Genomic DNA, 22,600 nt, shown 5'->3' with positions numbered 1-22,600 from the left:
TTGGTCTCCTTTCTATAAAGTACACTCTAACAAATTAGAACGGGTTCAACACAAATTTCTTAGGTACTTAAATTTCAAGCTTAAAATTCCAATAGAAAACATTAATTATGTAAATTTGATGAATGGACTTAATTTAATTACGCTGTCTGACAGAAGAACCATTTCAGACCTAATTTTATTATACAGAGTCATGAACAACCTTATTGACAGCCCTGCCATCGTTGCTGCTATTAAACTCTATGTACCGACAAGAAATACTAGACAAAATACAACATTCTTTTGCGACACATATAAAACCAACTATCAGTCAAACTCACTTACCAATAGGATGCATGATTTGGGCAACAAGTTTGGTGGTATTATAGATATATTCCATGATTCCCTTTATAATCTTAAATTCAAATTAAACCAACACTTTGTGGAATCATACAAATTATTGTAATAGATTTAACGATTAGATATGTTATTGTAATGTTTTATATTATATTTTGTTCTTTGTTATTGTTAAATATTATGTTGTTTAAAATGTTTCTTTACGCCATATTCTTCAAAAACTACTTGTATATTTTTTTAAAATTCTTCACTTTTATAACTCTTAGTATAAATTCTAACTCGATAACTTATGTAAAACTTATTTATAATCTATGTAAAAGCCCCTATGGGCGTATAACAACAACAATAAACAATAAAACAGTTAAGAGTCAAATATTACAATGAATTAGGTTTTATTAATCAAATCGTGCATGGATCAGACAAGTATTTTGACAAGTGCTAAAAGCAGAGGTGGTGAGGTCTTGATAGACATCAGCAAGAAATATAAAGCAAACTTAATTACCACTATACACAAACAACTTGATCAAATCTTCCTACAGGTGAATGTTGCCAAGAATAAAAAGATTATTGTGGACTGTATTTATATCCTACCGAATTCAAGCAATGAAGTATACAGGTGCCATAGTGAGGAAGTGAAACTTATATTAACACTCCCGTACCGGACTGGGGGAACACACTTGCACTAAAGAGAGTTTTATGCTATATCTGAGTTGTTTTTTACACGACATACCACATAATTTAGGTAATCCTAAAACAAATATTCGGTTATCGATCTTAATTATAAATATATATCGTAATACTAGTTTTATAGATATTAAATAATTTAATAAAATTCTGGAATAATGCCTGTCCCCACCTCGGCTTCGTAGCATGAGCTAACATTTCCTCGTTTCTATCCCTAACCCAGGCTGTCCACTGAGAACGATCCAGCGAGCTTCAAACTGGACCATAAAAGTTGCATTTTTATGGAAAATGCTGTGCCGTAATATTTGAGTCACGCTCGATTTCCTACAGTTGTTTCTACCGTTTTGCATTACTTATTGATTTACTACTAATCGAAAAATGGGCCATACGTAACTGGACAATACTAAACAATTACAAATAATTTCTAAGACATTAGAAAGGCTAAATTCCGGTCTCTTGGTATTTCTTTTTGCAATGCTAAAATGTTCACTTGCCAGACTAAGATCAGCCTGTCCGGCGTACATCTGGTAAATTTCTCTCATATGGAAAACAAATAGATCGGAAAGATTAATTTATTTTGTTTACATTTTTTAAAGTAATTTGAAGAAACTTATATATAAAAACAGAGTACTATATGGTTGAAATGGTATGGTCTGTCGTGAATATCTGTTAAATTGTATTACGTTTTAGTTGCTAATTTGTTTAATTTTGATGGTAAATAATTCTATGTAAAACCTGACAAGTTTCACTCTGCTATAGGCATCTTCAGACTGGTAAGTAGTACATTTACACTCATGGAATGGTGTTTATAAATTAATATCTGTTTCAGGGTTGTAAAATATTTATTCTATTATTCCAAAAATCCATTTTATTTCGCACATTGTCAGATGGACTCGTTGCCAGAAAGAGTTTATTTGACGTCCTCTGCAGTATAAAAGCAATAACCGTTAAAAAATATATTGTACTTATGGATTTACATTCAATAAAAAATCATGAACTAAATATGTAGTTACCTATACAAACGAACCCATCATTTACGATAAGGAAAACAAAGCACAGTAAATAAATGTAAAAAAGCAATATTACAAAAATTTTATAACTTAAAAAAAAACATACATAAAACACAATAAAATGACTTTATAACTGTACTTGATATTATGAAGTAGGGTTGTATATAATGTCATTTTATTGTTTTGCTGATTTTTTTTTCATCACTTTTATTATTGTTTTTTTTTGTTTTTTTTTTTTTTTAAATTTAATATATAACAGAGGTTGACATATTTAGGTTTATATTTTATTATATTTTATTTTATTTTATTTTATTTTATTTCATTTCATTTCAATTTATTAATAGCCCGAAGTCTGGAAGTTTAAGGGGGCCTGTGGACGTTTTCTACAACGTGTGATCTAGTCGCCATAACGGCATGGACCATTTATAAAAAAATTCTCTCGCTACAAATTTTAATCTACAGCTTATTGGCGAACTAAGAGCTTAGTATTTATACAAATACCAGATCTGGTTCAATTTTGTTTACTCCTGAAAAACTGATAACGAACCGGAAAACAGAATTAGATAATATAAAGTTTCATTAATTACAGCTTTTATTAATTTGTTATTATACCATAAATTACATCAATTTACATTCACAATGTGATAAGCCAAAGATCAGTCAAACTGACAGGCGCAGTCTCTGTGGGCACAGAGCAGAAACTCATCTTTCTAGTGTTAAGATATAATGTAAAAACATCTTTCTCGCCAATGACAATAAGTAGACGTAAGCAGCCAAGGGCTGTCAGAAATGGACATGTAATGCACAAATACACCCCAATCCTAAGAATATGCTGTTCACTTCAACTCTAATTGCAAAACCTGTGTATACACAAAGTTCTTGTATTTAATTTATTTATGTTCCATCCAGTGGCGGCTCGTGACTTTTGGGTGTACTAGAGTACTAATATTACAAAAATGGCATTATGGATGTTATTGTAGATGAAAACGATTTTTAATTTTTTTTCGAAAATTCAATTTTTTGAATTATCGAATATATTTAATTTTTAAGATTTTCTGGAATTCAGTGCGGCTCACGGCCAAACTGAAATTTCCTGAAAATCTTCATAGAAAAAATCGAATTTTCTAAAAATATTAAAAATCGTTTTCAGCTACAACAACATTTAGCATTCTAGTACACCCAAAAGTCACGAGCCGCCACTGGTTCCATCAATTGATCTAATTTTCCACCGAAAAATCGAAAAATAATTTCACAATAATTTGTTTTTAGATTATGGCGAATTCCTGAAGTCCCTTTCGTTTTGCTCTGAACACCCTGACAAGATTTGTGAACTTTATTGCTCCGATTGTTGCAAGGCCATTTGCATTGTGTGTCTGGTCAGAACATGTGGGAAACATGGATTCTCTCTAGTCAGTGACAAGGTATGTTTTAATTGCTTTATATAAATACCTTTATAAATATATTTTTTTATAAATCACTAATAGTTTCATTCTGACGCTGTGCAAACTTTCACTCCAGTGTGAAAAGAGAATCAAGTGCATAAATTTAAACCAATTAAAAGTTACATAATAATTATGGAATATTACAAATATTTTTTTTTTTTCAGAATGAACAGTTTATAAATGATATCAAGGTTCACAAGAATTCTGCTATGGATGTTATGCTTCGTATGAAAAAAACTGCAGGGGTTAGTTTAATTTTTTCACCTGTAATTTATTTATTTATTCCCTACTGGGCTTTTATATGAGATTAATAATATTAATAGCGTGTAGTGTAAAAGTCATATTATAATTGCAAAGTAATTCAAAGTGATGTATTTTTGGTTTGAAAATTTGATCACCTAGAAACATTAGAGATTATGGTGCCTTAAATGAGACCTTCATTACCTTTATGTATAGAGTATACCATAAAAATAAGACTTAAAAAGTATATCTTTGAAAATATAATTCATAATTGCCAAAGTTTTAGTTGCTTCTAAAATTAAGCAAAATTGAATGTTTTTTTGGTTATTTTTTACTATTTAATTATACCCTCAAATCCAAATTTAAATTTTGTAAGAAAAATGCAGCGCAGCCATTCCTCTTACCCCTGAAAACAATGTAATATTAGATTGATTTTTACATGTGATTTATTTTACCTTCAAATACCCAGATTTAATTGCGTATACTGTGAATCCTACTGAAGAAGTTTTGTTTTTTCGGTCCCTTGAATTTGAAAGAGTGGCAAAATTTAACCCACATCAATTTTTTTCCAGTCCCCTGAATTCCAGTCCAGTTTTACTGAATGTTTTGTTTTCAGGAACTGGAAAAATCTCTTGCATCCGTGGACAGGGAGGCTATGAAAACAATGCTCGTTGAACACTTTGATCGCTGCCACGGCGTCCTGCAGAGAATGGAGAACTCACTGGTGGCGGAAATCAAGAATGACAAGAACAAACTGATTAAAAAGCTAAATGATTCTGCCAAGGACCTATCTGATTTTATCAACGCTGTGGATTATTTCACTGAGCCGGAAAAACAAAAGGAGGTAACACTCGTTATAATCATTAACAAGCACAGTGATATGTAATTATAATACGTTTATTCCAGGCTTCACACAGGGGTTGTGTAATGCGATGTAATCCATATTGGCTTATTCCAATCTGATATAATCCATATACATTAATCTGTTTGTTTTTATAGTTACATAATATATATACTACATATCGTGTTTTTGTTAAGTTTGCATTGTTATAACTTTTTAAAATATTTTGTCTTTATAGGTAAATCTTCATAAAGTTGCAGAAGAAACCAAGAGAATTGCCAACTTGCCCTGGTTATTGGAAGAGGATGTTAAAAGCATAAAGCCAACCAGGTCAGTTTAATACACTTTTTCTCCTGTATCAATTTACATATTTCTTACTTACAATATGCTCACATAATGCTAATGTCTACTTAGTAAAAGTAACCCTATTTTTCAGCATAACATGTATTAAAGATTGATGATAATGTATAAATTCAGAGTATGAAGGCCAACATCGATATGATAAAAGTATTTAATCAACGATATTAGTGATTGGTAGACATGAGCGACCATAAAAATTACAGTCAAACTCGTTTAAGAAGTTCCCACTTAAGAAGTTTTGTTTTTCGGTCCCTTAAAATTCCATACAAAAAACTGCAAAAAAAACATGATTCTTTCCCAGACAAGAAGTTTTGAGCTAAAAACTGCTTCCCGACATAATAAGTTTCTAAAGTTCAGTGGTGAATCCATCACAAATGAAAAAGAATGTGGTGAAATATACCTGAAAATGACCCCTTTTTCGAAAGTCACTAAAGTTTATGACTTTGATACTTTTAATAATAATAACAATAATTGAATTTATTCCAGAATGTATGCAGGGGTAGTGCAATGCAATACATTCCATATTTGAACTATTGTTTACACCCCATTTAAGAGGTTTTAAAAGTTCCGCAGTAAAACTATCATAAGCCGAAACTAGTGTCAGAACATCTAGGTACCTGAAACGTATCTTTCTTCAATAAAATGTACAAGCAATTTATTAGACTTAGAAATTAGGTAAACAAGCCTTCTTTCTATCATAAGGTGAAGTCGGAATGCATCATAATAATAAAAATGTCTATATTTTTTTTGGTTACTTGAAATAAGATCTAAAATACTAAAAAAAACACACTTAACAGTGCATCATAATATTATTCTATTTGAATGACTGTTTATATAACACCAGAAGTGTAAAAAGTAACATTAACACAGATTTGAAGAAGTTAAATTCCAAATTGAATTTGGATTCGTAATAAATTACTATTTGAATGGTGTGTATACGGCCTGTAACATCATGACATCAGTTGCAATCCCAAATTAGGTACCTACCTACGAAGACGTACGTAATATGTAGGTAATATGTCGTTATGTAGGTATTCAGTATTGCAACTATTCGTTTCAGAGTTGTTATTTTACCGCTGGTCTTTTCTGTTGATTTATTTACTTGACATCACTTACCATAAAGAAATTAAAATATGAAAAAAAGTGGGTGTGTCAAGCCTACGCAAGACAGAAGTGATACTTCTAGTATTCCTCTCTCTCTATTTTCATTTCATCATCTCTATTTTCTCTCTTAGGTTAGTTTGAAAATTAGAGGTTAAATAATTCAACGACGAAGCATGGATTTGCTTTTTCTAATATTTTCTTATAGATGAATGACGTTCGATTAATGTATAGTTCCAAAAATTTTCAATTTATTCACAAGTATACAATATTACATAAATAACAATATTACAATTAAATATCTCGTCACTACTCACTGGAATACGAATGGAACGGCAAAGCGCGCGACGCGAGCGCTCTCGACGGACGACTAAACCAGACTGAACGGCGGACGGACGGTACAGGAAAGCCCTGTCCACGTCTGTACCACAGCTAAGGCATGCGCCAAACAAAATTATACTACCGAGTAAAAAAGTACTTAAATAAAACACATAAAAACTTTTATGCGCATGCTAATGATTTGTTGCTTTTACTGAAAACAGTGAACGGTGAACGGTGAGCGGTGGTGGGGGTACCCGCATTTTCGTGTCGATCCTGACTCGGTTTTACTCCGTCCACGAAAATCCATTACGCGCCTAAAGAAGTTTCACTTCAAAAAGAAAATTTTAAGAAGTGTACTTAAGCACGCAAATTTAGGCAATGGCCGCTTGTGCATTCCAGTCCTGTCACTTTACTTTAGAATACAAATACGCCATACAATATATGAACTTCGGAACATGCCGACATCGGCATTTCCATTTTATTTTTATCCAAATTTATCTGATTACATTTTTATCTTGATGAAAATATACATTTTGACCCCTCCTACGTAAACTATTGTATCTTCAAAATCCTGATTGTTGAGGACAGCAGTTTAAAGTTTTTTTTGGTTATACAGCACAAAGAAGTTACGAAATGAAATGACATTTTATAATTTTTTTTGTTCATTCTGGCATAAAATTTGTACAGCATCCAAAATAGAGACATTAAAAACTCAACATTACCATTTTCTGGGTTATGATTAAAGTGTGTTTCATCACCTTTCAAAAACATTTTTTAGTTTTCAGATACGTTCAGAAATATTCCATTTATTTGAATTTTATTGACAGTTGAAATACACACAAAGTCTCTGACTTTCTGACAGCATCTTTAAGAAATATAATAATCAATATGCCAGAGGCCTGAAGTTAAGTATTTATAGAGAATTAATAAGAATTTTAGAGGCAATTTTTTGTGAGTTAATGGAAATTATTAAAAAAGAATAATCTTGCCAGACCTACTATTTTAACCCTCCGATGTGCAATGTACTATTAGCCCTTCGGAGGGGCAATGTGGCCTGGCCAGGCCATATAAGAGATGTGGGCTATCAAACTAGTTTTAGATAAAGGCAGGTGTACAAATAGTGAGTATGAACATGTCAATATGTTGTATGTGAGTATATAACGGGACAAACATCCTGTTTGCGCGCGTACAGTACCAACGATGGCAAGTCCTTTTCCTTCAGAATTCTGGCTAAGATGAGTGATGTAAAAAAGTTATTGCAGTATACTGTTGGTCCATTATGTGATATTTGTCAACTAAATCCACTCATTCATTCACTTCACAATCAGCATCTGGAAATTTTCCCGTGTAAATTTGACCTTTGAGCAGGTAGTTGGTATCCGAATAGCTGACCCACCTGACCTTGATGCCATACGCGATGGCCTTTCCGGGCCATGTGGTACAATCTTTGAAGCTTGTATCTTAATTTTATTTTTTATTCTACCAACTAAACGCAAACTAAAAGCACTATTCGACTCAGCCTGCCGAGTTGTACAATATATTGATACCGCCAAAAAGACAATGGGGAAAATTGAAAATTACTTTTGGAAATCAAAATGGCCCGGCCAGGCCACTTTGCCCATCGGAGGGTAAATATAATAATGAAATATAAAATAAAAAAATGAAATCATGTTAAAAACATTTTTGGGTCAAAATTCTAATATTACGCTCACAAATTTGTGTTCCCACATAAATCAGTCATTTGTAAGTTATTTTTTTTTTTTTTTTTTATAGTCGGAGGCGGTTTGCTTACGTTCCCCGCGAGCACTTAGGCCATAGGCCCATTGTACTATCTCCCATTTTACCTCATTCCCTTGCCAGTAACCCGGTCCCTTTTATGAAGTTCACCAGGGCTGTCATTGGATATGTGGCGATGTCTTCTGGTTCCACACTGTGTCTTCCCAGGTATCTGAGCCTTGTTCCCAGCAGAGCGGGACATTGGCACCATAGGTGAATTGGAGTCTCTTCCTCCTCTTCACATTTCCTACAGATGTTGGTGTTTTCCACTCCCAACAGTTGCATGTGTCTCCTGAGATGGCAGTGTCCCGTTAATAGTCCTACCAGTTCCCTCAGTGAGTTTCTGTCCATATCGAGTAGTTGCCTGGTTCGGTTAGGGTCCGGTCCGTTTATGACTACTTTAGATTGCCTCATTCCGGGTGCCTTCTTCCATTCCTTCCAGTGTTGGGATTTGACCCACCTCTTGATATGTAGTTTGGTGTGGCAAGCTGCTACTCCTACAGCCGGCTCAGATCCCACAAGTGGTGCTTTCGCCCCTTTCCTTGCTAGTTCGTCAGCCCGCTCGTTGCCCTCAATACCTTTATGTCCTGGTACCCAGAGCAGGGTTACTTTATTGATGGTCGCCAGTTCTATTAGGATAGTCCTGCATTCCATCACCAGTCTGGAGTCGCATCGGTTACTTTCCAGTGCCATTAAGGCCGCCTGGCTATCCGAACATATGTTTATGTTCTTATTTCTGTACCCGATACTCATATTCTCCTGTGCGCAGGCTAAGATGGCTTTCATCTCAGCTTGAAACACAGTGCAGTGCATTCCTAGAGGTATACTGAGTTCCCTCTTAGATCCCTGTAGACAGACCCCGGCCCCTGTTCCTTCCTCCATCTTGGACCCGTCTGTGAACCAGATTAGTTCCTGTTTGGAGTTTGGACCTGGGACCGTGTCCCATTCCTCCCTTGTGGGGTACGTCACTTTAAACAGCTGTCCGAAGAAGTATTCGGCTTGTTTGCCGTCCTGCTTCATCCCAGCCGTCGGACTAATTGCCCTCAGTCTTATTCCTATCTCCGTGTGACTGTTTCTGGGCAACTCTCCTCTCCATTGGCCATTGCAATGTAACCTGTAGGCTGCCGCCATCGCCGCCCCCTCTATTTCTATGTTTAGTGGGGGTAGGTTCAGCAGCACTCCCATGGCTAGTATTGGAGTGGTTCTCATGGCTCCTGTGATGCTTCTGCATCAAGTCCCTGTATGTGATTGAGTGTGACCATCACTGTTTTCAGTGTTGTTCTCCTCCACCAGACCAGGGCTGCGTGCATGATCCTTGGTTTTACAACGGCTGTGTAAAGCCATTGCATCATTTTAGGTTTGAGACCCCACGTTCTGCCGCAGATTCGCCTAGTTGCCCACATCAGAGCACAGGCCTTTCTGCCTACAGTTTCTGCCTGGTTTTTCCAGCTCAGTTTGGCATCTATGATGACTCCGAGGTACTTAACCGTGTCAGAGGGTTCTAATTCCTTTCCATAGAAGGTTGGATTGCTCCATCCTTCTAGTTTCCTTTTACGCGTAAAGATTACTAGTTCTGTCTTGTCTGGGTTGACTGACAGTCCTGTTTCTTCACACCATTCTTCCACTGTTGCCAGTGTTGACTGTATAAGGCCTCGGGTTGTGTCTGCATCCCAACACCTTATTATGGTTGCAATGTCATCCGCATACCCTTGCGTATATAGGCCCCTGTTGTTGAGTTTCCGGATGAGGTTGTCCACCACCAGGCTCCACAGCAAGGGTGATAAGACCCCTCCCTGTGGACATCCTCGTGTCAAAGTGTATTAAGTTAAATTTAATCCCATCAAAATGCTTTTTTTAATATTTTTATTATTTATTTTATATTTACAGAGAAGGTAGGGCAAAATAATTTACATTTATTCTCAAAAAACGACTTCTTTAATGGCCTATTTTATAATTTGAAAGATTAATAAATATAGTAGCATGAATTACTAGATGTTTGCTATTCTTTTTTAGATAAAAAAAAAGTGGGTGTGTCAAGCCTACGCAAGACAGAAGTGAAACTTCTAGTATTCCTCTCTCTCTATTTTCATTTCATCATCTCTATTTTCTCTCTTAGGTTAGTTTGAAAATTAGAGGTTAAATAATTCAACGACGAAGCATGTATTTGCTTTTTCTAATATTTTCTTATAGATGAATGACGTCCGATTAATGTATAGTTCCAAAAATTTTCAATTTATTCACAAGTATACAATATTACATAAATAACAATATTACAATTAAAAATTACAAAGAAATTACAATTACAATTTACCAATCATGTGCCATTTTCATTGTCAATTTCATGAATATCATTTCCTAATGTCGTTATAATTAGGTTATGGTAACTAAAGTGCGAGATATATACATGAGCACTTAAATCCTTAATGAATCGTGCAAAAACTGCATCGATTATTGTGAGCGGCTCCCCCACCTCAACAAGCGCATATGGTGAGAGAGGGACAGTGAACGGTGAGCGGTGGTGGGGGTACCCGCATTTTCGTGTCGATCCTGACTCGGTTTTACTCCGTCCCCGAAAATCCATTACGCGCCTAAAGAAGTTTCACTTCAAAAAATCATTGTAGAACTTTAATTGACATTGCTTAATTTATCAATATCGGTTTAATGCCCGGGACATAGATAATCAAACGTCGATGACAAATTTGAATCTACCTATATTGCTTCATTATCAACATGGTCATGTTATGCCCAATGGAAAAGATTTCGTACTTCAGTAGAATCCTGTTAATTCAAACCACGATAATTAAAAAAACCTGTAATTCGAGGTTTTTTTACAATTTTTTTTTTTTTATTTGAAATTTTTTTGATCCACCTTGAAACTTTGTATGTATAATTTGATCAAATTCATACCTGATTAGATCCACGAAAGATCGATTTACACAGAAATATGTAATTTCTTTACATATCTGATAATAAGTTGAATCATTATGATACTTGTATACGTTACTTCCAATACCTACTTGAATCTGATGGCCAACCGCAAAACTCAACTTTTCAGCTTTTTAAAAATAGTTAAATTATGTGGGAATTTGTCAATTCAAAAATTGGTTTTGATATTCCATGGATTTCAAATTATCAGGGTTCTACTGTACATATAAATGAATAGTTTTAATTATTGTGTATTCTAATAAATAAACTTTAAGCAGATTGATGATTGATGAAGGGATATTCAAGGCTTTGGAAAAGCACTGCCAAATAAAAAGCAGCAATTCAAGCCTCAAACTACAGTCAATTTCCGAGCTGCCCAAATACTTAAAGCTGCCCCCAGTTCCTGTTGACATTGCTTGTGAAACTGCTTCAGTCAAGCCTACAGGTAATAATGATCAACTTATCATCCTCCGATTCTCTCGACGGGTAGGTGATGAGGATCGAACGCCACCACAATCATGCATTTTGACATTTAATAAGCCTCACATTACGTATTTGATTAGTTTAAAATTTAATCTCTAATTTTTAAGAGTATGATATACAAGCTTACTCCATAGAATGTAATGTAAAAATATGAGGAAATATTACAATCTTTTTAGAAAATTAGAAAAAAATATTTTTTGAAAAGGCAGGAAATAAAAAGATGTATTAAGAAATATGCATTTATTATTGTATACGATTGTTAATAAAAGAAAAATTTGCATATACTAATCTTTATAATTTTTTAACATCTGGTATTTTAGAAAGCAGTTGCCCAAATGCATTTGTGGCTTGTTAGGACACGTGTCACAGTACTCAATGGTTTCCTTTCTGCCACCTTTTTCTGCCCTTTTCGAGCAGACCACACAGTCCCTCTTGGTGTCTTTTCTCAAAATATGAAGTTTTCCATTAAGCCTGATGTCTGAGAGCGGAAGAAGATGGCCTACTTCGAGGCTTTTTGAACTCAGCAACTAATTGATTTACTAAAATTTTGATAAATTTCAAATGGCTCAAAAGTTTTTTTGTTGTTATTTAAAAAAATATTATTTGTATAGAATGTTTGAGTAAATGGAAAATATCTCCATCTCCCAAAAAAAGAGTTTTTGCCACCATTTCAGCGATTTTCTTAAGCAGCAATACGACGATGCACACTGATCAGCACGATCAACTCCACCCACGGATTTAATATAATCTATGAAAACGTTTGGTTTATCCTTAATGACGATGCCACCACCCTTTGTCATCTTTCTAATGGATGTGGATAATTCTTTTGATTGCAGTTTTGTTCTGGCGTAAACATTGGATTCTTTAAAAATTTCAGTTTGGGTTATTTTAATAATTTATTTGTATTTCCTAATCTCCAAACATAACTCTGATTGAGAAAGAATGGAACTTTAATGCATCTTTTACCATCTCCCACAACATAATTATTTATTTCTTGTAGAAATTAAGTTGAAATCAAGTGCTATTTATAAATTTTTTGTTGAATTCAATAAGATTAATGAAATTTTTTTACATAGTACTCGCCACACCCCAATTATAAAGTTATTGTCTGAAATTAAAGCCTACTTTCGTAACACGACTCTATAAACTGAAGATGAAGTCAGTGAGGGCCATTTATTTATGTTTTATTTGTAAAAATGTACATATTTCATCACATTACATTTTTTTTAAATTTTCGTACAAATCATTATAACAAAAAAAAGATAAGTGTAAGGATGAATATACAATATATTATCTGTTTTATGGGCTTAAAAATAGATTCCTTCTATAAAATATTCTTCCACAGAACAGATAAGAATTTGAAGACGGGAATGACATGATTCACTATTTTGAACACATAAATATAGTTGGGACCCTTACAAAAAGATTGATATAAAATATTTTTTTGAAATTATCGGACAGCAAAGCCTTTTCTGCCATTCAAATATGGCCGGCGTAAAAGGTAGAACTTCCGTTCCCGCCGGAAGTGAGTTAATATAAAGCATGGTGTTTTCTCTTTTTAACGCCTTCTCACCTATTTGGGGAAGTAAGAAAAATACAACAGTTTCTATGACACCGTATGAGTTGTTCCCAAAAGTGAACAAATTAACCTGAAGAGCTAATACAAACTATACACACATCTTTGCTCTAATAATTTATGTATTATACATTTTTTTCATTATTCATTTATGTATTTACATCAGCTATAGGAATGCATTGATCCCCCAAGTTTAAATATATATATATATGTATATATAAATTATCATCATCATCATCCCTATAATACTATTTTGTGTTAAATAAATAAATTTTAGGAAAATCATCGATGACCTAAATACAACCTCTCTTTGGGAGTTATTTTTGTAGTTAAATTAATTGTTTATTTTTTTGTTGTACCTTTCCAGTATATATCGCCAGCAATCCAGTCAATGAAATGCAAGCTGAAAGAAAACCTGAAAATTTCATTATTCCGCTCACCGTAGGTTTGTAGATTTTTTTTAGCCAACTGTGAAGAAACCTAAATTTGAAGAATTTTTAATACTTTTCTTAACCGTTCATTAACGTCTTGATAAATAATTGAAATAATAATTTTGTAACCTTTCATAAGTATTCCCCAGAAAGACTATGTTGTTATATTGAGAGAAAATTTTCACCGTGCGCCATCTGATTCTATTTTCCACACAACTTCTTGTTTTTTATTGCAAAATTACATTTTTGTAAATACCAGATAATATGTTAAACATTTTTAAAAATGGTATGTAATATAATCTACCATACGTAGTTTCCCCAGAGTAGCTGGTTATATTCAGAGAAATGATTTTTTAAACATCTGTATGGAAAGACTGGCGTAAGGATGCATATGCAGGTAAACAAGAGGTTAAACCATATCATTGTTATTTATATCTGAAAAAAATTGTTTCAGGTTTTTGAACATTAATGAATGTTTACAGTACAGTCTGAAAAGGGTTAAAAAAGTTGTATTTTTATTTTTAGATGTGATTGAAAAGGTTGTGGTGACACATATCAATAACCCACACGACTTCTTCATTCAGAGGGCTGTCATGTTACCAAAGATTAAAGAAATGTCGGACACATACGAGAGCATGAAAAATTCACTGGTTGAACCGAGGGAGGCGGATATATTTCCAGGTAATTAAAATAAATCTTCGATATTTGCAGAGTTGTAAATACTCTCAATATTTCTCTGGAAAGTATTCAGAATCGAAACGTTGCTTGAATTGACCATTGGTGTTTGTTGACCAGATCTATATAACCAGGTACTTCACTGTCTCCTTCCCCTCCCCACCCCCTTCAGCCTCAACTTTCAGAATTGGTAATACTGTAGTCCTGCTGGATTCTTTTTATGCATTTAAAAAATGTTGAATTATTTTGAAATGGAAGAACACTTGTTTCTGAAGAGAGCAACAAACTGGCAGCTAGAAGTTTGTTCACTTAGGGAAGCAATAATAAGGGCATGAGCCTAGTATGGTGGTTGTAGACAACAAAATAATATTTTTTATGAATAAAAAACAACAAAAAAAAATGTGAGTAACAGCATGACTACTGAAATAGACCTCGCCCATCTGAACAACTGCCCAATCAGCATGTAACACTAATAAAGTTTAGTCAAGTAAAATGGAACATTGTTATTAAATGACCATTCAGCTTCATTTTATTTTTTTACAATTAACCATTTCCAGGTTATTTAGGGTATTTACTTCCAGTTAGAAAGGCATTCCTAACCTGAAAAAACCCAAGCACTCCAGGCATCAGTCAATATTTAAATCATAACCTCGAATTGTCCACAATGCCCCGGCCGTGACTTCCCTCAGAGAAAAACAGGTTTTAACCTAGAAAGTAGTGACTGGGAGCTTGAAAAGAGCTTAAAACACCCCAACCTTATGCTGGTTCCAGATACTAAGGCAAACCCATCTGGCTTATCTCTACAGGTGACCTGCGCAGATATGCCAGATTTGTTTTGAAGGTCTTGAAATCCGCGCAGTCGAGAACAATTGCTTCGACAGACGACGTGTTAGTGAAAGAAGTATGTATGAAGAATGAGTTAATGATGAATGTAAGTAAGTCCTAAGTCATGGTGTTTGAAAGAGAAAGTACGAAAACAGTGTGCAATACTTGGAGCAGGTGGATGAATTTGTGTATTTACTAAGTATGTTAACGAGGGATGGGAAGGCTGAGATATTGAAAGAAGGGTAAATGCAGGTAATTCCATTAATGGAGGACTGAACGCAATTGGCGCTAACAAAAAATATCCAAAGAAGCGATGCTAGCAGTCCACAATGGAGTACTGGTACCTACCCTGATGTATGGCAGTGAGGCATGAAATTGGCAGAGGAAGAATGAAAGTAGACTGAATGCTGTAGAAATGAGATCTCTTGGGCTTATGTGTGGTAAAACCATGTATGATCGCGTGAGAAATGTGGAGATCCGCAAAGAATGCAAGGCTGATGTAAGCGTAATGAGTAAGATTAAGAAAGGGACGCTTAGATGGTTAGGGTTTGTAGAGCGAATGAGAGAATAAAGGTCATGTAGGTCACCGGTGACCTCATAACCAAAATCGTCATTTTTCTCTCATAGCGCCATGACGGTCACCGAAGTTAATTTTCTTAATTTTCATGGAAAATTTTGGTAAAAAAAAAATTGAATACGTTTCGATGGTCGCCGATGCCATCTGAGTATTTTTTTTTCAAATTTAAAATGGTAATTTTTCTTCATTTCGACAATGGCGTTCAACGTGTTAATCTACTTCTATTACATACTTTTTCTGACACTCTTTCTTCGTCCATCTGCTGTACCCATTCAAACCCTCCAAACGTTCCTTTCCTAATCTTTAGCTAATTACTTGAATAATCCCATGATTTTTTTTTTTAGGGGCTATGTTCATTTTATACAGTGAACAACACAGGTGGGACCGAGTACACTTGGTTCCAAATAACTCTAACACCAAGAACGGTGAATTAAATCTGAGGTTTGTGGACTATGGCAACACGGCCAACGTCAACATTAAAAGGTTTATTTTTATTTTTAAACTAGCTGTACCCCACCACGCGTTGCTGTGGCTCAATCAAATGCGGCTCTCAGTCTCCAGATAGAAAAACAATAGCGCATGTTGCTTTTACGTCCAACAGATGGCGCTGTTTTTTTTCAAAAAAGCATGTTTGTTTGTTGTGATATCACAGGTGACATCTATATATTATCTATATAAATAAAATTAATTATTCGTTCTCCGAAAGTTCTTCACCAATTCCTTTGAAATTATGACACAACGTTGGATTTGAACACGCATGTTTTTTGTATTTACCATATTTACTCGCTAGCGTTTCTCTATCTACACAGACAGACTGAGCAACTGCAATGCATTGCGGGGTAAAGATAGTAGTTACATAAAAACACATATTCAAACGCACATAAAGTGTAAAATAACTACGATAATTTTTAAGTTAGATATATAAAAATAAAATAATTTTAGTGTCGCTGATTCGAGATTAATTCAAGTTTTAATACAAATGAGGTGTGAAAGACTAGCGAGCAGTGTCAAGTGATTTATAATTGGTATTATTTGAACTATGGTTATTGTAAACAATATCCGATACGACAGGGCGACACTACCCCATCTCAAAAGTGAAAATGTTTTTATGGACCATATATTAGTTGCAAAAATATCTTTATATGACCTTGGACGCGATAATAATACTACTAGTAAAATTAAATGTCGTGGTTGCCGTTCTGTAGTGGTATAGTAAAAAACATAGACTGTGCATCACAAAGGAACAATATGACACAATACTTTGTGATGCAGCACAGGCTGAAAACACTCCTGCTGTAAGTGATCGGGCAACACTCCTAAGTTTTAAAAGTGATAGTGTGTTGAACCCTTCAGTGACTGCAAAAGCAACCTTATACAATCCAGTCCGTGATCCGAATGTGAAATCTAGATACAGGGGGTGTCGAGGTGGACAAAAAAAAAAAATTTATTTAGGGTGGAACCATACGTTCCAAAATTTTTTAATAATAACAATAGTAATGACAGTATATACTATATATATATATATACTCTGTCAGTACAGGGTGTTCAAGTAGTCGGACCAATCGATGAACAGAATTACCTATCGTCTATAGCCATCCGCGATTCTGATAAATTCCACAACAACGTAAATGAAATTAGATTAGAATGACATGCCAACTATAGGAGCTTGCGATTTGTTCCTGGAATGCGCGTTCCCTTAACAACAAACTAGAGGTGGTGGACGATATTTTCAGAGACCAAAAAATGTACTAACTTCAAAGAACAGTGATCCACCGCTTTCAGCAGATATTCATGATATAGGACTGTCAGACCATCAACTTGTTTGCACTGATATTGATTTTAACCCGGCCTAAAGTACCATATAGAACAATTGTATTAAGGGAATGGCGTAAATTTAGCTGTAGTGATTTTCTGGTAGAGTTACAGACCTCTCTATTATGTACACCCAATGTTTGGGAAACAAAGACCCCTACCGAACTTGTCAAGACATATAATAAAACACTTTCATATCTGTTAACTAAATATGCCCCGACATCATCAAAAATACGAAAAGTTCAAAAGTCTGACGGCTGGTTTGACCATGAATGTCGAAACCAGAGGAGACTTATGCGGAAATTAGAAAGGTCCTATAGAAAAAACTCTTCTGTAACTACAGGAGACGAGTGGATCCTGGCTCAAAAACAGTATACGAGTAAAATAAATTCCAAAAGATCAGAGTGTTGGAAAGAAAAGATTAACTCTGAGCGAAACAACCCGTGACGTCTCTGGAACTCACTAAACTGTAATTTCCGAAGGCACTGTTCCAACGAAAGTAGATATTACCCCGGAAGCCTTCTCAATTTTTTTTCGATAAAAAATTGTATACATTCGAGCTTCCGCATCTCACGCACCTCCGCCAATATTCACTGTAAATTCTAAAGGAATTTGGTCTTCCTTCAAACCCATAATGCTGGAAGAAGTGATAAAAATTATTTCCAGCTCGCCTAATAAACAGTGCAGTCTTGATCCTACACCGACATGGTTATTAAAAAAATGTTCTATTGTTTTAGCTCCATTCCTAGTTCACGTTTTTAATAAATCACTTAGCACGGGTGACTTTCCATAACCATTCAGGTCAGCTGTAGTTACACCAATACTGAAAAATTCACAACTAGACGCCGATAACTTAGGTAATTATCGACCCGTTTCAAACTTAACATTCATTTCAAAAATCCTGGAGAAAATGGAGTCACTTGAATTCAAATAAATTATTTTCAAATCGTCAATCCGCGTACAGAAAGTTCCACTCAACTGAAACCGGACTACTTCGTATGCTATCAGACATAACTCTTGCTGTAGAGTCAGGTAAGTCACTTATCTCACTCCTAGACATAAGTGCAGCTTTTGACACGATTGATCATGAATTCTTCATTAGGAGATTAGAGGATACATTTGGTTTGAATTCCGACATCAAAAATTGGTTGGTATCCTATCTATCCAATCGCTTAAAAGCCGTGATGGTCGGAAATAAATTGTCTAACTTCACAACACTTTCTTCAGGGGTACCCCAGGAATCCGTTTTGGGTCCACTTCTCTTCATCCTTTTTACAAATGATGTCGCCAAAATAACCGAGTCATTTGGTCTCTCGTTTCACTGCTACGCTGACGATCAGCAAGTTTATTTTTACTGCGCTCCAAACGAAATCAATAGTCTCAAGATCCGTATAACTGAATGTCTAGAAGCAATAACTCGTTGGATGTCTTCAAACAAGCTGAAGCTGAATCCATTTAAGACCGAGTTTCTCTGGGCAGCCACAAACAAAAGTCAACATTCCATAGACGATTCACCTATTTCTATTTCCGGCAGCGATATCATCCCAAAAACAACAGTCAAACTTCTCGGTGTCAATTTAGATTCAGACTTTTCATTTAAAAGTCAAATAAATAGGACTGTAAGCATCGGTTTTTTTCACCTAAGACAACTCAAGTCTGTCCGAAGAAATCTTCCGACAGAAGCAATAAGACTACTACTCAACTCTTACGTAGTCTCACGTCTCGATTACTGCAACGGCATTCATGCCAGCCTTCCAAAATATCAAATTGAAAAACTTCAATCAGTGTTTAATACAGCAGAACGGCTCATAACCGGGGTTTCAAAATATTCGTACATCTCAGAACACCTTCGTAACCTTCACTGGTTCAAGTGCCCTGAAAGAATCCAGTACAAATTGTGCTGCATGGTGTTTAAATCCATCAATGAAATGGCCCCACCCTACATCTCTGAAGAAAACACTGGTCTGAGGCAGTCAACTCTTAGATCAGCAACATCAGCAGCTGTAGGCAGACACTAAGTTTGGTGATCGAGCTTTTGGAGTATCTGGGCCAAAGGCTTGGAATAAACTCCCTCCGGAACTAAGATCCATAATAAGTCCAACAGAATTCAGGTCTAAACTAAAAACTTACCTTTTTAAGCTGTCATACCCTTAAATTAAATATACCACTCCTGAGAGAAAGTCCAGTTACATATATCCAATTTTCCAATTATGTCCTAAATCCTGTATGTAAATTTCGCTAATAAACAATTAGTTAAAGTTAATTAAGTGTGAATATCAAGTGACCTACAAGGTAAGTTACTTTTGTACTGTATATTATCTCCATATATAGTTAGTAACAACATAGATCGTTGTAGAAATGTATTATATATTTGTACAGCGCCCTTGAGGTGATTTTGCACAAAAAAGGCGCTATACAAATCATCCAAATATTATTATTACTAACTTTATGTCAAAATTTCAAAGCAATCTTTGAAGAACTTTCTGAGATTAAGATTTTGAACAAATGAACATTTACATTTTTATTTATATAGATGTGTTGTGAACTTAAGATTTATAGGACCAAACCTCATACGTAATAGCTTAGCAGTCATAAGTTAGTTCAAGAAGCTCTAGAAACTGAATGAGTTTATAAATTCCTGACTATCTCAATTACATGACACCTTTTGTGTAATTATTTGCTTGTCTTGTAGATTGCGCATCGCACCAAAGGAGCCTTTCTTCCCAGTGTGTTGCCACAGGTGCACCCTTATTGGATGCAAACCCAAAACGGAGAAATGGACAGATGAAGCCAACGTACTTATGTACAAAATCACAAAAAGGTATTAACCTTTCCTTGCCGGTGCTGAGTCAATTGAGTTGACATTGTCACTAATTATTTCAATATCTCGATAAATATACTTAACACAGAGTTCATCTTTACTTCCAATTTTAGACTACATTTTAAAATTAAGTCAAAATATTTAGTCATAGTGTACTGATCGTATTTGTATCACTGATAAAAATTGATTACATTATTATTATTATGGAATCGACGAAAATTAGTATTGTTACGTCCCGCAGAGAATGTCAGCTAAAACTGATACGCGTTGAGAATGAAGTGTTGGAGGTTGACATTGTGTCGTACGCCGGGCTTCCGAACGAACACACTACTTCGGTAACTGAAGCCCTGATATACATGGACCACGCCTGCAATGGGGATGTCAAATATCAGGTAGGATTTACGTTTTTAACCATAGATAACCTTATGGTGCACACAAAAACAATTATGCATAATATTTTTATTGTTAAAACATAAATTTGACTAGGTGTTCCAGTTAACAGGTTCAAATCCACACTCCCTTCAGCCTCCCAACATATCCCAAATTGGGGTTGCTTTAGTCCCACTGGATCCGGACAGTAATAATACAGTTAACTATAATAATATATAGATAATTTTTAATGTGCCGTTTTTGTGAAAAAATACTTCACGGGCGCTGTACAAATACTAATTCCTAGACTCACATTAAGAAAAATGTTTGCTGTATATCATATCGTATACCATTACCAATTGATCCATTGGTTGTATACGAGGGGTACCCAAAAGAAACCGAACTTATGTAACGGGTGCTTAGTTTTTGTAGAACTGTGTACCAGACATGAGCAGATTTATTCACAGCAGTGATTCCCCTGGTCTTGTAAATCTATTCTTTTTATTCATTTCATTAAAAAAAGAAAAGTGATAAGAGTGTATATTACAACATTTATATTAGGCTTGAACAGTTGCCTTTGAGATTTACAAAAGTTTTACCAGTAATGTTTTACTAATTTTACGAAAGATATTGGCTGACTATGTAAGGAAATTGATGGCTTGGCTCGAACACCCCGGAACTGCAGAACAGATTTGCGGTGGGCGTTGAGGAATAAATTAGTAACATTTGACTAGTATCTCGTGACTTGACTAACTTGTGATCTTCATTGAGACAGACTAGGATTGGGATTGTATATTTGTCTTTTTCAGTTGTGACCTTGATGTCACAACTGAAAAGACAATAATGTTTTATTCCTTAAGAAAAAGACTGGGACTAAGCAGTTCTACCAGCAGAACCCGGTACTACAAAAACTAAGCCCCCGCAACCTCAGTTCGGTTTCTTTTGGGTACCCCCTTGTATGTATACAAATTTACCATATTATTTAATTAATATTATTCCTCAAAATATGAATAATATAATATTTCAACTGCTTACTGCGGTTTAAAGCCAATGAATCCACCTGGATTTCGCCGTCTATCCCATATTTTTATGTATATAGTGGTTGTATAATGTGCATAATAATAATGTACATCTGTATTATTTTATATATATATGTATTTACTCGTTATGTTGATTTTTTTTACTTAATTTAATATATTTACTCTTTTCAACAGGTTCACACAAACAATCAATACAAATTTCGTCCTAAGCAATATTTCCGCCATCAGAACCTTGACGATAATGACAAGGTGCTTGTTACACACATAGAAAGTCCAGAATATTTTTATGTCAGAAAGGTATATTTTATTCTTATATTCCTTTAGTTGTGCAGTTTAAAAAGCATTATTAAAATAAATATTGCGTCTCAAGTTTGAGTGCAATTTTTTAATGAACTGGAAGTTATCATAGTTTTCAAGAGACCGAAAAAACAAATTTTCTTAAGTGCAAAAACTTATGTGGTAAAAAAACTTTATGGTGACTCCATATTTTAGGAAGGATTTCATTGAGCAAATTACCTTTTTAAGCGGGTAAACTCAAATGCAGCAGTTGTAATATGATTGAAAATATATATATGTATGTATTTTATTTATTTTCAGAGTTCTTTATTAAAATATTTTGGAGAGTTGACTGAACTTTTGAATCTAGCATATAAACCATCTGACACTACTGGAGAAATCTACACCCCAAAAATAGGTAATTTACATATTCCTTTATACTAAATTAGAAAACGATTCCAAATACAGTAGAACCCCTATAAGTCGGAAATAAACACTTTTAGTATAACCCCGTAGAACCCTGTAGAACCCTGATAAATCGGAAAAAAACACTTTGTTTGAAATTTTTCCTGGAAGTAAATGCCCAGAAAAAGCATTTATAATCCATAATTTACTTCCGTTCTCCCGTGGATTTCAAATTAGAGAGGTTCTACTTTATTACATTGATTGTAATTTCTTGGGA

General features: G+C 34.7%; 1 protein-coding gene across 1 annotated transcript in view; it reads left to right on the top strand.

Annotated features, from left to right (window-relative positions):
* The window catches only part of LOC149412314 (tudor domain-containing protein 1-like), a 44,959-nt gene that overhangs the window by 9,035 nt on the left and 13,324 nt on the right, over positions 1-22,600 (top strand). Inside the window, exons 5-16 of the mRNA XM_089646047.1 lie at positions 3,297-3,448; positions 3,634-3,714; positions 4,326-4,553; positions 4,789-4,880; positions 11,309-11,478; positions 13,460-13,537; positions 14,031-14,204; positions 15,945-16,083; positions 20,105-20,233; positions 20,475-20,625; positions 21,817-21,939; positions 22,240-22,336. Coding sequence (XP_089502173.1) covers positions 3,297-3,448; positions 3,634-3,714; positions 4,326-4,553; positions 4,789-4,880; positions 11,309-11,478; positions 13,460-13,537; positions 14,031-14,204; positions 15,945-16,083; positions 20,105-20,233; positions 20,475-20,625; positions 21,817-21,939; positions 22,240-22,336 — 1,614 coding nt within the window. The remainder of the gene's footprint in view (positions 1-3,296; positions 3,449-3,633; positions 3,715-4,325; positions 4,554-4,788; positions 4,881-11,308; positions 11,479-13,459; positions 13,538-14,030; positions 14,205-15,944; positions 16,084-20,104; positions 20,234-20,474; positions 20,626-21,816; positions 21,940-22,239; positions 22,337-22,600) is intronic.

Source organism: Hesperophylax consimilis, chromosome 23, assembly GCF_061612785.1.
Source record: "Hesperophylax consimilis isolate HC1 chromosome 23, BYU_Hcon_1.0, whole genome shotgun sequence".
NCBI classification, from domain to species: Eukaryota; Metazoa; Arthropoda; class Insecta; order Trichoptera; family Limnephilidae; genus Hesperophylax; species Hesperophylax consimilis.
The sequence above is the reverse complement of the archived record's forward strand: the minus strand, read 5'-3'. Positions and strand labels throughout refer to the sequence as shown.